Source organism: Salmo salar, chromosome ssa02 (assembly GCF_905237065.1).
Source record: "Salmo salar chromosome ssa02, Ssal_v3.1, whole genome shotgun sequence".
Lineage (NCBI taxonomy): Eukaryota > Metazoa > Chordata > Actinopteri > Salmoniformes > Salmonidae > Salmo > Salmo salar.
This window is the reverse complement of record NC_059443.1, coordinates 55,190,357-55,205,482: the sequence shown is the minus strand read 5'-3', so window position 1 is coordinate 55,205,482 and position 15,126 is coordinate 55,190,357. Positions and strand designations below refer to the sequence as shown.

Below are 15,126 nucleotides of genomic sequence, written 5' to 3'. Positions count from 1 at the left end.
TAGTAGAACACTGTGGAGATATAGAACACACACATCATAGTAGAACACTATGGAGATATAGAACACACACATCATAGTAGAACACTGTGGAGATATAGAACACACACATCATAGTAGAACACTGTGGAAATATAGAACACACACATCATAGTAGAAATCTGTGGAGATATAGAACACACACATCATAGTTACACACTATGGAGATATAGAACACACACATCATAGTAGAACACTGTGGAGATATAGAACACACACATCATAGTAGAACACTGTGGAGATATAGAACACACACATCATAGTAGAACACTGTGGAGATATAGAACACACATCATAGTAGAACACTGTGGAGATATAGAACACACACATCATAGTAGAACACTGTGGAGATATAGAACACACACATCATAGTAGAACACTATGGAGATATAGAACACACACATCATAGTAGAACACTATGGAGATATAGAACACACACATCATAGTTACACACTGTGGAGACACAGAAAACAGATCATAGTCATACAGACTCGTTAAGCCTTACAGTGGTTCTTCCTTTAAAAGTTGCGGCGTACTGCAGCACAGCCTGTCAACGCTGTGCTTTCATTGTTGCCAAAAAAAGGGGGATTTGGCTCTTCAAAAAAATTGCCGACCTGTTGCATTGCTGTGTGTAGAATATAAAATTGTATCTAAATGTCTCTCAAACATGCAAGGTGCCGCAGAATTATATGGCACGTGATTTAAGTGTCAGCCGTTGTTGCCAAAACGACGCAATTTACCGCAATCTGCCACCATCTACCTCAAACGGTCGCGGCATAAGCTCAACACTTTTAAAGGAAGATCCACGCCTACATCACCTTGAATAGCAACAGAATACTTATTCTGTGAAGATAATAGACATCCTTAAAACAGACATTTAACAACATTTTCAGCAAACCATATGTACCATCAGTTCCCATGCAACATTCGGCCTGCTTTGGTGCACACTGTTCACCGCGGGGTCCAGAAATACAACCCCTCGTCACGGCTGTCACCCCTCCCGGGATAACTGTACAATGTGTATCCGCTCACTCACGCTGCGCTCACTGCATTAATTGGTCCATTGAGTTGGCTAACTGCCTCCCTGCAGCTGGGGGCCTACAGCCAGGAAGAGAGACTGGAGTTGAAACTCAAAGTTCCAGCAGTATGGATGGGAGAAGACAGGAAGTTAAATTGATGAGGTTTCGGTCTTGGACTCAGTCTCTCTCTCTCGCCGTCGCTCTCTCTCCTTCCTATCTCCTGCTTCCTCTCCCTCCCTCACTCCCACTCTCTCTATCTCCCCATACCTATTTTTCTAGATCTCTCTCGCTCTCTCTAAATAGTCCTCTCTCTGGAACAAAACATTCTCCGACAGCTTCCATGTGTTTAATGAAAGCTTTGTCTCTGTCTATCTCAGTCACTCCATCCCTCAAGCCTCTCTCCTCTCAAACACGCCACACATATTTCCCAGCGACACAAAAGATTTCAACGCGTTCCTTTTGATTCCAATAATAATAACCGTCGCCATATTAAATGTGCAGCGGACTAATTACATAAAAACTCGAGGCCCCCGCGAAAACTAAAAAAAACGGTGGCTGGGAGGGAGGTGCGAATTCCAACTTCCGAGCACGTCTCTCTCTCTCTCTCTCTCTCTCTCTCTCTCTCTCTCTCTCTGCCACGAGATGAATCACCGTTGCGCTCGAGTCGAAGCGCACAATAAAGTCCACCGAGTGTGGTTTGTCTTCATCTGTGATTAATAAAAGCGGTTGTGGTTCTGCCCTCACGTCTTCACCGTTAAAACAAAGGGAGATAAGACTAATTACCTCTGGTAACGACTTTGCTGTTGGTTGAGGAGAGGGAGAAGGAGGGGATTGGAGGGAGTTGATTAAGGACTGTCGATTGAGTTCCCTTGATAAACACCCACGTGTGTGTGTGTGTTTGTGTGTGTGTGTGTGTGTTTTCCTGTGTGTGTGGTTTCAACACAATCGGCATCATCTGTGCCTGTAGCGAAATTATTTCTGATTTGATTAAAAAAGGAGGAGATGGACAGAAGAAGTCAACAGCAGTGGAGGGAAAGCAATAAAATGGAGACGGGAATAAAGAAAGGCTCTACGGCTGGCTGAACTGTTGATCTGTTATATTAGACAAGATCTTACTTTTATTTCCCACACCAATTCATTTCATACGCGAATCACTTGTCATGTGGCACTTTGAATGGCTGCTGTGTTTTAGATCTGAGGTGTAAAAGTCTTACGTGTATTGCCGTTCTAAAAGTTTGGAATTGATGTTCTGACTACCCGTCGAGGATTACAGCGGTTAGTGTTTTCATTGAGCGGTAAGAACCTTTTCACACTGCTTGAGCCAAACTGACCAGAGCCAAGCCAAGACGCACTGAGCTGGCTCAGTTAGCCGTCCACCATAGTTATCACCATAGTTGCTGTAACCGCGCAATGTTCATAGAAAGTAATGTTTGGGCCACCCCAATGATGTGAATAAGGCATGGGCAGTTCCATATGTATTGAACAGCAATAACCCAGTGTGTAATGTTAGTGTTATAATGTTGTACCTCTGCCGGCGGCCATGCTGTTCTGGAGGATCTGTTCCACTCTGACCGCCATGTTGGACACGTTCTGAGCTATTGCCTGGATCCTCTCTACCAGGCCTGCTGGCTGGAACCTGCACACACACAAACCAGAAAGACACAATCATACAAAGTGAGAAACATACTTTGGGCTGCTCTTTGATCCCATACTGTGTAGTTACAGACAGAGAACAACATCAGTGTCACCTCAAACAACCTGAGGGTAAAACTCCGCACCGTACCATCTGACTGGATGACTTAACAATGCTAATAAAAGTTGAGCAGAGTAAAGAGCGTGTACTTATACATCTCTCTCTCTCTTTCTCTCGCTGTCGCTCTCTCTGTCGCTCTCTCTCTCTTTCTCTCTGTTGCTCTCTCTCGTTCTCTCTGTCACTCTCTCTCTCTCGCTCTCTCTCTCGCACGTGCTCTCTCTCTCTTCCTCCCTCTTTCTCTCTCTCCTACAGATGTAAGACAGTGTTAACAGGCTGCGAAGAGGCTAATTGTGAGGCACTTGGTTGGAGCGTGAAATAGAAAAAGCCCCATACCGCCTGCTGTAACAGCCAATACAATTTCCTCTGCAGGATAAGACAGCTCCCTTGCATATTTAACACCAGTCCCCAGTTCAGATGAGAAGGGAGGGGCCGTTTGGGAAGGAGTTTTAGTTTACAGAGGTGTGCAATACCCTCTAACTATTTTGCCCAGTCAGCAGGCAGCATTAACCCCCACTAACAGATAATGATCAGAGAGAGGATCAGGGAGACTGAGTGTGTGTGCTTTCTATAAATGAGGTAGAGGATAGATTGCTGAGCTGCCTAATTGACTAACTGTCTGTCCACAGTGATGGGGAGTTAGCTACAGAAGAGAAACAGTCTCAGAGGAGGAAATTAAACTCATTCTAGACTAGTGTTCTCAGACTGTGGCTGGTTTAAAGTACAAGCTGTAGACAGCTGTAAAGGATACAAAAAGCAGTGACCTAATTTAGCGAATAATAGTACTAATATGTTTTTGACTTTATTGTGTTTATCCTTGATAGTTTTTATACGTACGTATTGACGTTTCAACGTGGTGACTTCATATATGAACAAAATGTATTTATTTTATTTAACCTTTATCTAACTAGGCAAGTCAGTTAAGAACAAATTCTTATTTACAAAAAAGTGTTAAACAAATCCAAATGTTCTTCCTAAAGGGGTCCTAAAATTCAAAATCAAATAGCTAAATGATCTAAAGTATGACCATCTAAAAACAATTCCATATGTCAGCTAAGCACCGACCCCCCCCCACCAACTCAAGTCTGAAATTTCAAAGCGTGAACTTTAGAAGCCTTTTAAAACTCAAATACACCACACGTTTGCATTTCCAGCGACAAAAGAGTGATCAGATTAAGATCCTACATCTGCATACTGACTCTGTTCAACACAAGTACAGCCAGGAGCTTTAAGCAGAGGCTTAGTAGACCGAATCAGTAATCTATATTCAGAAAGAAATAGAGGGCATAGAACAGCCACGATTCGTTATCTATGGGCAAAAGACAATTGCTGGAGTTTAGTGGCCCACCTTAGTGGCTGAACAGCTGTCTTTGTCTTGGACTAGAATAAATGGATTTCCTGAGGTGTCTCTAATAATTACATCCAGAAGCCCAGTTAGATTGGTGTCCAACAGCAGAACAGATGATTTGGAATCACTTTGTCTTGGAGAGTGGTTGTGGAGGGAGGGGAGTTGTTGGACAGTCTCATTGAGGGGGTTAGATGGTTCACCTGAGGTGGTTAAAGCCAGCTAGGCTGGGCACGGGACCAAAGCACAGAGCACAGCCCTCTGACGGTGCACACTAGGATTAATGGCGGTGCACAAAGGACACAGAGAGGAACACATGCACGCTCACTCACACATTTAGAGTCGGCGACTGCCGTGGAGGGGACAAGCCCCGTCTCTCTCTCTCTCTGCTCCAGTGGCCTGTGATTCCTATTACATCACTCATCTCTACTTTTAATCTCCCTCTCTTTTCTCTTTTCTCCACTTCACTCGCTTTCTATTACTTAATCATTAGCTGTTGGATTCCCCTCTCTATTTCTCTCTCTCTCTCTCCCTCTATTTCTCTCTCTTTTTCTCTCTCCCTCCCTCTGAGTTCGCTCCGTCAAGTTAGTCCTTTTCCGGGAACACACAAGAAACAAACCAAACAAACCCAAACAGGAAACGGAATTGAATGATTGAATCACCAGAACCTATTTCCTCACCCTACTCCCTCATGTTGCTCTCTCTTTTTCTCCCTCTCTTCTCTAGCTTGTCTGTTTCATAGTAAAGGTGGCCTCTGCCTCTGTTATTCTGAAGAGCGTGCCATCCCAGTGCATAAAATATGTATACGCCTGTAATCTTTCATCATAATTATCCTTTAATGTGTCTCTGTAACAATTTTGGTTTCTCTCCTCATAAGGCATGGGCCGAGGACGATGGGATATTGCTTGATTGCGTGACGTCACGTAACACAGGAGAACTCTCTCTGGTTCTTTCTCTCTCCCTCCGTCTTTTGCCCCACCACAGCATTGCTTGTCTTTCTTATTTTACCTTAATCTCTCTCTCTCTCGTTCCCCCTTTCATATCTCTGCTCTGTGCCCACTCCACTATCCTCCTCTCAGTCTCCATATCAATCTTTTCCTTCTCTTTCAGTCTCTTTTTCTCCCTTCCCCTCTCGCTTTCTTTCTCTCCCTTTCTTACTCATGTCTGTTAGTACAGTCCCATAGTGACAGATACATAGGGTGGTGTAGGTCATGTGTTTTAGAGGGCACATCACCAAGTCACAGAGGTCTAAGCCTTATGGGCCATAGGGACACCTTGCCTGGGGACAAACTCTCCCTGGGGTCCACTCAGGGGTTCTGGTCCAATGACATATTACAAAGCAGAGTAACTGTACTCACACTACCTCTAGTAATTAAAGATGCATTGACTGTACAGTAGATGAAGTAACCAAAAACGTGTTAAACAAATCCAAATATATTTTAGATTCTTCAATGTGTTATTTCATAGTGTTGATGTCTTCACTATTATTCTACAATGTAGAAAATAGTAAAACTAAAGAAAAACCCTATCATGAGGTGTGTATAAACTTTTGACTGGTACTGTATATAGATATTTATTTATTTGTACACATATTTAACTTCTTTTTGGGGGTAGGCACAAAACTACCTTCATATTTTCATTCGTTTTTTAAAACAGTTACCTTCAGAAGAGTCCTGTGACACTTTAGGGTTCGTAGAGCAAAATGGAGAACACCATCGTGTTTGTGAGAATCTCCCCTGTCCCATTAGTTTGTAGCCCAAACGGTTCGGAAGCTACCAAACAGAAGTTGGCACATCGATGGTACCAACTTTAGACGGGTCTCTTGACACTTGTGGGGTTCAAAGGTTAAACCGTTTGTTAAACTGTAGATGAAACCGTTCGGACACTACAGACGTTTACATGAGAAGATTTTCGGGATGTCTCATGGTCTGACTAACACCACTATAGCTCTGCCTCCTTTCACCGCAGTTGAGGAAGTGCGACATGGGCGGATGCGGGGGATTGAGACACATCCAATGCAAACAACTGTCATGTCCTGACCCTTGTAAGAGGTCATTTTCTATAGTAGAGTGGTCAGGGCGTGACAGGGGGTATTTTGGGTGGTTTTCTTGTTTTCTGTTTCTATGTGGGTTTTCTAGATTTCTATTTCTATGTTGGGGTTATTGGGATGATCTCTAATTAGAGGCAGCAGGTTCTCGTTGTCTCTAATTGGAGATCATATTTATGTAGGGGGTTTTTCCTTTTGGTTTTGTGGGTTGTTAATTTTTGAGTAGTGTGTTTTCCTCTCTGCGTCACGGTTTGTTGTTTTGTTATTTCAAGTGTTTGGTGTATTGCATTTAGTTTCACGGTTAAATAAAGATGTGGAACTACGAACACGCTGCGCTTTGGTCCCCTATACGACGCCCGTGACAAAAACAGATATCTTTAGCTTAAACTGACAGATTTTGATGGGGATTTTTTTTGTTATGTAACTTAGATTGATGCACTGGTGTGTCAATCAACTCTAGGGGGTTAATTATAGTCCACATAACAAATTACATTTGTTGTTGCTGCAGGAATATTTTCCTGTTGTAGCAAACTGGCTTAAATTAGTAGGTAGAGTGAAACAGTCTTCACGCAAGAGTGGAACATTACCAGATATTGATTCAAGTTCACATCTGCGCCAGACAATATATATCACACCTTCTGCTCCCATTTTCACATGCAGGGCAGAACTGAAGTGTTCGTCTGGCATTATTTAACGAGGCCTGATTCTGTTGGCTATAGAAATGAGAGATTCTAGTGCCGGAGTCTGATCGAGCGGTAACGTTCTCAGCTCCTGGACCACGTGCATGTATGCCCCACGGCAACAGGGTTCGAGCTTTGGTTCAGCCCATTGTATGTTCCATTCCTACCCTTGGCCTTCCTACAGTAGCTGTCATTCCTCTTTCATTGTCTGTCCTGTCACTGTCCTATTGAAAAACGAATACAAGTATGAAAGCATGTTCGAATGTCCTTAAAGAAAATTATAGATACTATGCATGTATCTCTCGTCTGTGTATCTTTCTGTATCTTCCACAGAGTTTACGTTACCCTCCTGTCTCAGCCTCCAGTATTTATGCTGCAGTAGTTTATGTGTCGGGGGGCTAGGGTCAGTCTGTTACATCTGGAGTATTTCTCTTGTCTTATCCGGTGTCCTGTGTGAATTTAAATATGCTCTCTCTAATTCTCTCTTTCTCTCTTTCTGTCTTTCTCTCGGAGGACCTGAGCCCTAGGACCATGCCTCAGGACTACCTGGTATGATGACTCCTTGCTGTCCCCAGTCCACCTGGCCGTGCTGCTGCTCCAGTTTCAACTGTTCTGCCTGCGGCTATGGAACCCTGACCTGTTCACCGGACGTGCTTGTTGCACCCTCGACAACTACTATGATTATTATTATTTGACCATGCTGGTCATTTATGAACATTTTAACATCTTGACCATGTTCTGTTATAATATCCACCCTGCACAGCAGGAAGAGGACTGGCCACCCCTCATAGCCTGGTTCCTCTCTAGGTTTCTTCCTAGGTTTTTGGCCTTTCTAGGGAGTTTTTCCTAGGGAGTTTTTCCTAGCCACCGTGCTTCTTTCACATGCATTGCTTGCTGTTTGGGGTTTTAGGCTGGGTTTCTGTACAGCACTTTGAGATATCAGCTGATGTACGAAGGGCTATATAAATACATTTGATTTGATTTGATTTGACCCTTAGAAGTTGGATGTGAAATGCAGTAAAAGGGATTGAATAGAGAGCACAGACAGTCAAACTGGATATTGGCAGAACAGAGGGACTGAAAGTGGATCTGTGCTTAGAAGAAGGTAGCGACAAGGTCAGACAACCCTGACCTTGTAAAGCTGCTGAGAGCAGACAAGACTACCTGGCAGTCAAAAGAGGAGAGAAAGAAAAGGGTATGAAGAGAATAACAAGAAAGGAGGAAAAAGAAGAGGAAGAAATGGAGGAAGAACTGACGAGAAGAAAACAAACAAGAGCATGGAGGAGGACGGGCAACAAGAGAGGAGGAAGGAGTGAGTGAGAAAAAGGGAAGACAAGGAAGGTAGATGCCTGTCCTATGCCCACCACTCCATCCAGACCGTACCTGTTGATGGCCGAGCTGAGTTCATCCAGGCGGCGGGTGTCGCTGGTGGTGCTGTTGTCCAGTTTGGAGAGGCTGTCCATCCTCTTCAGGATCACCTCCAGCATGTCACTGATCTTCCTAAGCACCCCACGAGACTCCACTCCCCCCATCACTACAGAGAGAGAGAAAGAGAGAGAGAAAGAGTGAGGTAGTAAACAATCGATAAAAGCCCAATAACAAGAGAGCGTGGAACGTTCACTATTTAGCTGAGCCCAGTCTCCAATTCACATCATTAAGTAAGCATCCTTCTCTCACTGCCCTTTAGCTTCCTGTGCTAGCAGCATACTTTGCCTGCCTAGCTTAGGCTAATACATTAATTAATGTCCTTTTTCAAACACTGACTCCCAGACTTCCTACAACTAGAGTATAATTTATAATGGTACACACTGCCGCAAAGGCCTGAGTTATGAAACTATGAAGTGGAACTAATGTTGACATTCCCCGCAATTACGTGTAACCACGGCTGTATTTATTTCACCCTGGTGAATCAGAGAGGTCGTGGGTGCAGACACTGTGTGTGTGTGCGTGCGTGCGTGTGTGTGTAAGGTCAGGCACTTTATCCACTTTATGCTCTGATTGTTCCACTTCTCTTTACAGGATTATTTGGTGGTTGCTGGCTAGACAACCCAAGGTCATATACACAGTCAATCTACTTAGACAACAGCTACAGTTGAAGTCGGAAGTTTACATACACTTACGTTGGAGTCATTAAAACTCGTTTTTCAACCACTCCACAAATTTCTTTTTAACAAATCTTAGTTTTGGCAAGTCGGTTAGGACATCTACTTTGTGCATGACACAAGTAATGTTTCCAACAATTGTTTACAGACAGATTATTTCAGTTATAATTCACTGTATCACAATTCCAGTGGGTCAGAAGTTTACATACACTAAGTTGACTGTGCCTTTAAACAGCTTGGAAAATTCCAGAAAATTATGTCATGGCTTTAGAAGCTTCTGATAGGCTAATTGACATTATTTGAGTCAATTGCAGGTGTACATGTAGATGTATTTCAAGGCCTACCTTCAAACTCAGTGCCTCTTTGCTTGACATCATGGGAAAATCAAAAGAAATCAGCCAAGACCTCAGAAAAAAAATTGTAGACCTCCACAAGTCTGGTTCATCCTTGGGAGCAATTTCCAAATGCCTGAAGGTATCATGTTCATCTGTACAAACAATAGTACGCAAGTATAAACACCATGGGACCACGCAGCTGTCATACCGGTCTCCTACTTTGGTGTGAAAAGTGCAAATCAATCCCAGAACAACAGCAAAGGACCTTGTGCAGATTTTGCAGCAAACAGGTACAAATGTATCTATATCCAAAGTAAATATAGAGTCCTATAGTGACATAACCTGAAAGGCCGCTCAGCAAGGAAGAAGCCACTACTCCAAAACCGCCATAAAAAAGCCAGACTACAGTTTGCAACTGCACATGGGGACAAAGATCGTACTTTTTGGAGAAATGTCCTTTGGTCGGATTAAACAAAAATAGAACTGTTTGGCCATAATGACCATTGTTATGTTTGGAGGAAAAAGGGGAAAGCTTGCAAGCCGAAGAACACCATCCCAACCGTGAAGCACGGCGGTGGCAGCATCATGTTGTGGGGGTGCTTTCCTGCTGAAGGGACTGGTGCACTTCACAAAATAGATGGCATCATGAGGGAGGAAAATGATGTGGATATATTGAAGCAACATCTCAAGACATCAGTCGGAAGTTAAAGCTGACCCCAATGACCCCAAGCATACTTCCAAAGTTGTGGCAAAATGGCTTAAGGTCAACAAAGTCAAGGTATTGGGGTGGCCATCACAAAGCCCTGACCTCAATCCCATAGAAAGGTTTTGGGCAGAACTTAAAAATCGTGTGCGAGCAAGGAGGCCTATAAACCTGACTCAGTTACACCAGCTCTGTCAGGAGGAATGGGCCAAAATTCACCCAACTTATTGTGGGAAGCTTGTGGAAGGCTAACCGAAACGTTTGACCCAAGTTAAACAATTTAAAGGCAATGCTACCAAATACTAATTGAGTGTATGTAAACTTCTGACCCACTGGGAATGTGATGAAAGAAATAAAAGCTGAAATAAATAATTCTCTCTACTATTATTCTGACATTTCACATTCTTAAAATTAAGTGGTTATCCTAACTGACCTAAAACAGGGAACTTTTACTGGGATTAAATGTCAGGAATTGTGAAAAACTGAGTTTAAATGTATTTGGCTAAGGTGTATGTAAACTTCCGACTTCAACTGTATATATAAAACACAGCCAGACAACACATTGGGCCAGACTGACTGATATACCATTTACACGATTAGAATGCAACTCAAATATTCTGAAGATGAATAAGATACCTTTTCTGCAAACCTTCACTGACACAATGTGAAAAAAGTATCTTGAAGGATTTAAAAGGGCTTTAGAAATGGAAAATATAATAGTATAATAATAATGATTTATCAGGTGGGTTTATCTAAAGTGAAATACAGAAAATATATTTTTGGTATTCACAGTATGTGGTCCTTGCAGGGAGTCAAACCCACAACCCTGGTGTTGCAAGTGTGCGAGTACCACCTCCTGATTCAGCTCACACCAAGGACCTCTGTCTTGCTAGCACACTATGGTGGATGCTAGCACACGTGACCGCCTTACCAGTCGGTGCAACACAAAAAGCTAGCTCTTCACTGGCGAAAGTTGGGAAACTTCAGGTTGAGGAGTAAGTTTCACACATCCCCATGTACTACACATCCACCATGCTTTAACTAACTGGACCATTGGAACTATATACACTGAACTAAAATATAAACGCAAGATGTAAAGTGTTGGTCCCATGTTTCATGAGCTGATATAAAAAAATCCCAGAAAAATTCCATGCGCACAAAAATCTAATTTCTCTCAAGTGTTGTGCACACATTTGTTTACATCCCTGTTAGTGATAATCCATCTAACTGACAGGTGTGGCATAGCAAGAAGCTGATTAAACAGCAGGGTCATTACACAGGTGCACCTTGTGCTGGACACAATAAAAAAGCCACTATAAATGTGCAGTTTTGTCACACAACATAATGCCACAGATGTCTCATGTTTTGAGATGGCGTGCAATTGTCATGCTGACTGCAGGAATGTCCACCAGAGCTGTTGCCAGAGAACTGAATGTTATTTTCTCTACCATAAGTTGTTTCCAATGTCGATTTATAGAATTTGGCAATACGTCCAACCGGCCTCACAACCGCAGACCACATGTAACCACACCAGCCCAGGACCTCCACATCCGGCTTCTTCACCTGGGGAATCGTTTCGGGGGGGACGACTCAATCTGATTGGCCGGGCCTGGCTCCCAGTGGGTGGGCCTGGCTGCCAAGTGAGTGGGACTATGCCCTCCAAGGCCCACCCATGGCTGCACCCCTGCCCAGTCATGTGAAATCCATGGATTAGGCCTAAATTTATTTATTTCAATTGACTGATTTCCTTATATGAATTTCAACTCAGGAAAATCTTTGAAATTATTACATGTTGCATTCATATATTTCTTCAGTGCATACAGTGCATTCAGACCCCTTAATTCTTTCCACATTTTGTTACATTACAGCCTTATTGTAAAATGGATTAAATGCAGTTTTCTACTCATCAATCTACACACAATATCCCATAATGACAAAGCGAAAACCGTTTTTTAGTCATTTCAGCAAATGTATAAAAAAAACAGAAATACCTTATTTACATAAGTATTCAGACCCTTTGCTATGAGCCTTGAAATTTAGCTCAATGATCATCCTTGAGATGTTTCTACAACTTGATTGAGTACACCTGTGCTAAGTTCAATTGATTGGACATGATTTGGAAAGGCACACACCTGTCTATATAAGGTCCCACAGTTGACAGTGCATGTCAGAGCAAAAACCAAGCCACGAGGTCAAAGGAATTCTCCGTAGAGCTCCAAGACAGGATTGTGGTGAGGCACAGATCTGGGGAAGGGTACCAAAACATTTCTGCAGCATTGAAGGTCCCCAAGAAGACAGTGGCCTCCATCATTCTTAAATGGAAGAAGTTTGGAGCCATCAAGACTCTTCCTAGAGTTGGCCGCCCTGCCAAACTGAGCAATCGGGTGAGAAGGGTCTTGGTCAGGGAGGTGACCAAGAACCCGATGGTCACTCTGACAGAGCTTCAGAGTTCCTCTGTGGAGATGGGAGAACCTTCCAGAAGAACAACCATCTCTGCAGTACTCCACCAATCTGGCCTTTACGATAGAGTGGCTAGACGCAAGCCAATCCTCAGTAAAAGGCACATGACAGCCCACTTGGAGTTTGCTAAAAGGCACCAAAAGACTCTCAGACCATGAGAAACAAGATTCTCTGGTCTGATGAAACCAAGATTGAACTCTTTGTCCTGAATGCCAATCGTCACGTTTGGAGGAAACCTGGCACCATCCCTAAGGTGAAGCATGGTGGTGGCAGCATCATGCTGTGAGGAGGTTTTTCAGCGGCAGGGACTGGGAGACTAGTCAGGATCGAGGGAAAGATGAACAGAGCAAACCTGACAGAGCTTGAGAGGTCTGGAGAGAAGAATGGGATAAACTCCCCAAATACAGGTGTGCCAAGCTTGTAGCGTCATACCCAAGAAGACTTGAGGCTTTGATCGCTGCCAAAGGTGCTTCAACAAAGTACTGAGTAAAGGTTCTGATTACTTATGTTAATTTGATATTTTCCGTTTTTGATTTGTCATTATGGGGTATTGTGTGTAGATTGAAAAAAACTACAGAATACATTTCATAATAAAGGTTGAAACGTAACAAAATGTGAAAAAAGTGAAGGGGTCTGAATACTTTCCGAATGCACTATATATAACACCGTCCTAATATTTAGTTTCACCCACTTTTGCCCTCAGAACAGCCTCAATTTGTCGGGGCATGGACTCTACTGGGTGTCAAAAGCATTACAGAAGGATGCTGGCCCATGTTGAGCGTGAAAAACCCAGCAGTGTTGCAGTTACACTCAAACCGGTGCTCCTGGCATCTACTACCATACCCCACACGTACACAATCCACGTCTCAATTATCTCAAGGCTTAAAAATCCTCCCCTTCATCTACACTGTGCCATGACTGGCCTGTTCGGATCCAGTTACCGTGGACCATAATCCTACAGAGATATCTCTCACACCCACCAGCAGGGGAGAGATCGAGAGATATGGAGGTGGGGGGTTTATGACACCTCCCGCCTATGGTAAATCTTAAGGCAGCAGACAAAATCCCTTTGTCCTCTCAGTATGGAGGGATGGAATGTATGATGGACCTATGGAGAATCTACCTCTGAACAGTAACATGCAATAAATGTTTTGTTAGCCAAAATGGTAGTAGTGACGATAGATGGAATATGAAAATGAATGTCGTTTTTGTTATGTTATTAAACGTTAAAGGACGACTTTATAATGAAAACATTTTAACTTGAGGAGTTTTCACACTATGTACTTGAGGTTTGCATGCTGTACATTGTGTGGAAAATGTCCAGATCAAAGAGAATGTTTTGTAAAGATGAAATGTGAAGTTAGTTGTCTAAATTGGATCTGAGTAAAATCCAGACCTTGGGTGGAAATGCCCATTTCTGACCCAAGGGTATAAAACATGTGAGTTAAGAATTAACATATCAGACTAAGTGACCACGAGCTACAGCCAAGGTCCGAATTAGTTGTAAACCCAAAATTCAACACGAGGTTGAAGAAGACAAAGTGACCATTTTTACAATCTATGCTATGGATGAGTAGCTGTGTCTGTCACGACTTCTGCCGAAGTTGGTCCCTCTCCTTGTTCGGGCGGCGTTCGGCGGTCGACGTCACCGGTTTTCTAGTCACCACCGATCCACGTTTCATTTTCCATTTGTTTTGTCTCCTGGAAGACGCAGCACTTCCCAGGAGTCACGTGTATCCTCTGTCACAGGAGGAGACGGCGGCTATGGAAACATATGTCTCCGAATCTCTGGGGCAGGACTACATTCGGCCTTCCACTTCACCTGCCTCCTTGAGTTTATTTTTTGTGAAGAAGAAGGACGGAGGTTTACACCCGTGTATTGACTATCGAGGTATCAATCAGATCACTGTGAGGTACAGTTACCCGCTGCCTCTCATAGCCAGTGCGATAGAGTCAATGCACGGGGTGCGCTTCTTCACAAAATTGGATCTCAGGAGCGCTTACAATCTGGTGCGTATCCGGGAGGGGGATGAGTGGAAGACGGCATTTAGTACCACCCACCTCTGGGCACTATGAGTACCTTGTCATGCCGTACGGGTTGATGAATGCTCCATCAGTCTTCCAATCCTTTGTAGACAATATTTTCAGGGACCTGTACGGGCAGGGTGTAGTGGTGTATATCAATGACATTCTGATATACTCCGCTACACGCGCCGAGCATGTGTCCCTGGTGCGCAGGGTGCTTGGTCGACTGTTGGAGCATGACCTGTACGTCAAGGCTGAGAAATGTCTGTTCTTCCAACAGTCCGTCTCTTTCCTAGGGTACCGCCTTTCCGCGTCAGGGGTGGAGATGTAAAGTGACCGCATTTCAGTCTTGCGTAATTGGCCGACTCCAACCACGGTAAAGGAGGTGCAGCGGTTCTTAGGGTTTGCCAAATACTACCGGAGGTTTATCCGGGGCTTTGGTCAGGTAGCGGCTCCCATTACCTCATTGCTGAAGGGGGGACCGGTGCGACTGCAGTGGTCAGCTGGGGCGGACAGGGCTTTTGGTCACCTGAAGGCTCTGTTTACCTCGGCTCCCGTGCTGGCTCATCCTGATCCCTCCTTGGCATTTATAGTGGAGGTGGTCGCTTCCGAGGCTGGGATAGG

General features: G+C 43.8%; 1 protein-coding gene across 2 annotated transcripts in view; it reads right to left on the bottom strand.

Moving 5' to 3' along the window:
• The window catches only part of LOC106588199 (alpha-1,6-mannosylglycoprotein 6-beta-N-acetylglucosaminyltransferase B), a 162,913-nt gene that overhangs the window by 99,177 nt on the left and 48,610 nt on the right, over positions 1–15,126 (bottom strand). For both annotated transcript variants that reach the window (XM_014176958.2, XM_014176968.2), the window contains exons 3-4: positions 8,261–8,411; positions 2,582–2,691 (exon numbers count right to left, since the gene is read on the bottom strand). In XM_014176958.2, the coding sequence (XP_014032433.1) occupies positions 2,582–2,691; positions 8,261–8,411 (261 nt within the window). The remainder of the gene's footprint in view (positions 1–2,581; positions 2,692–8,260; positions 8,412–15,126) is intronic.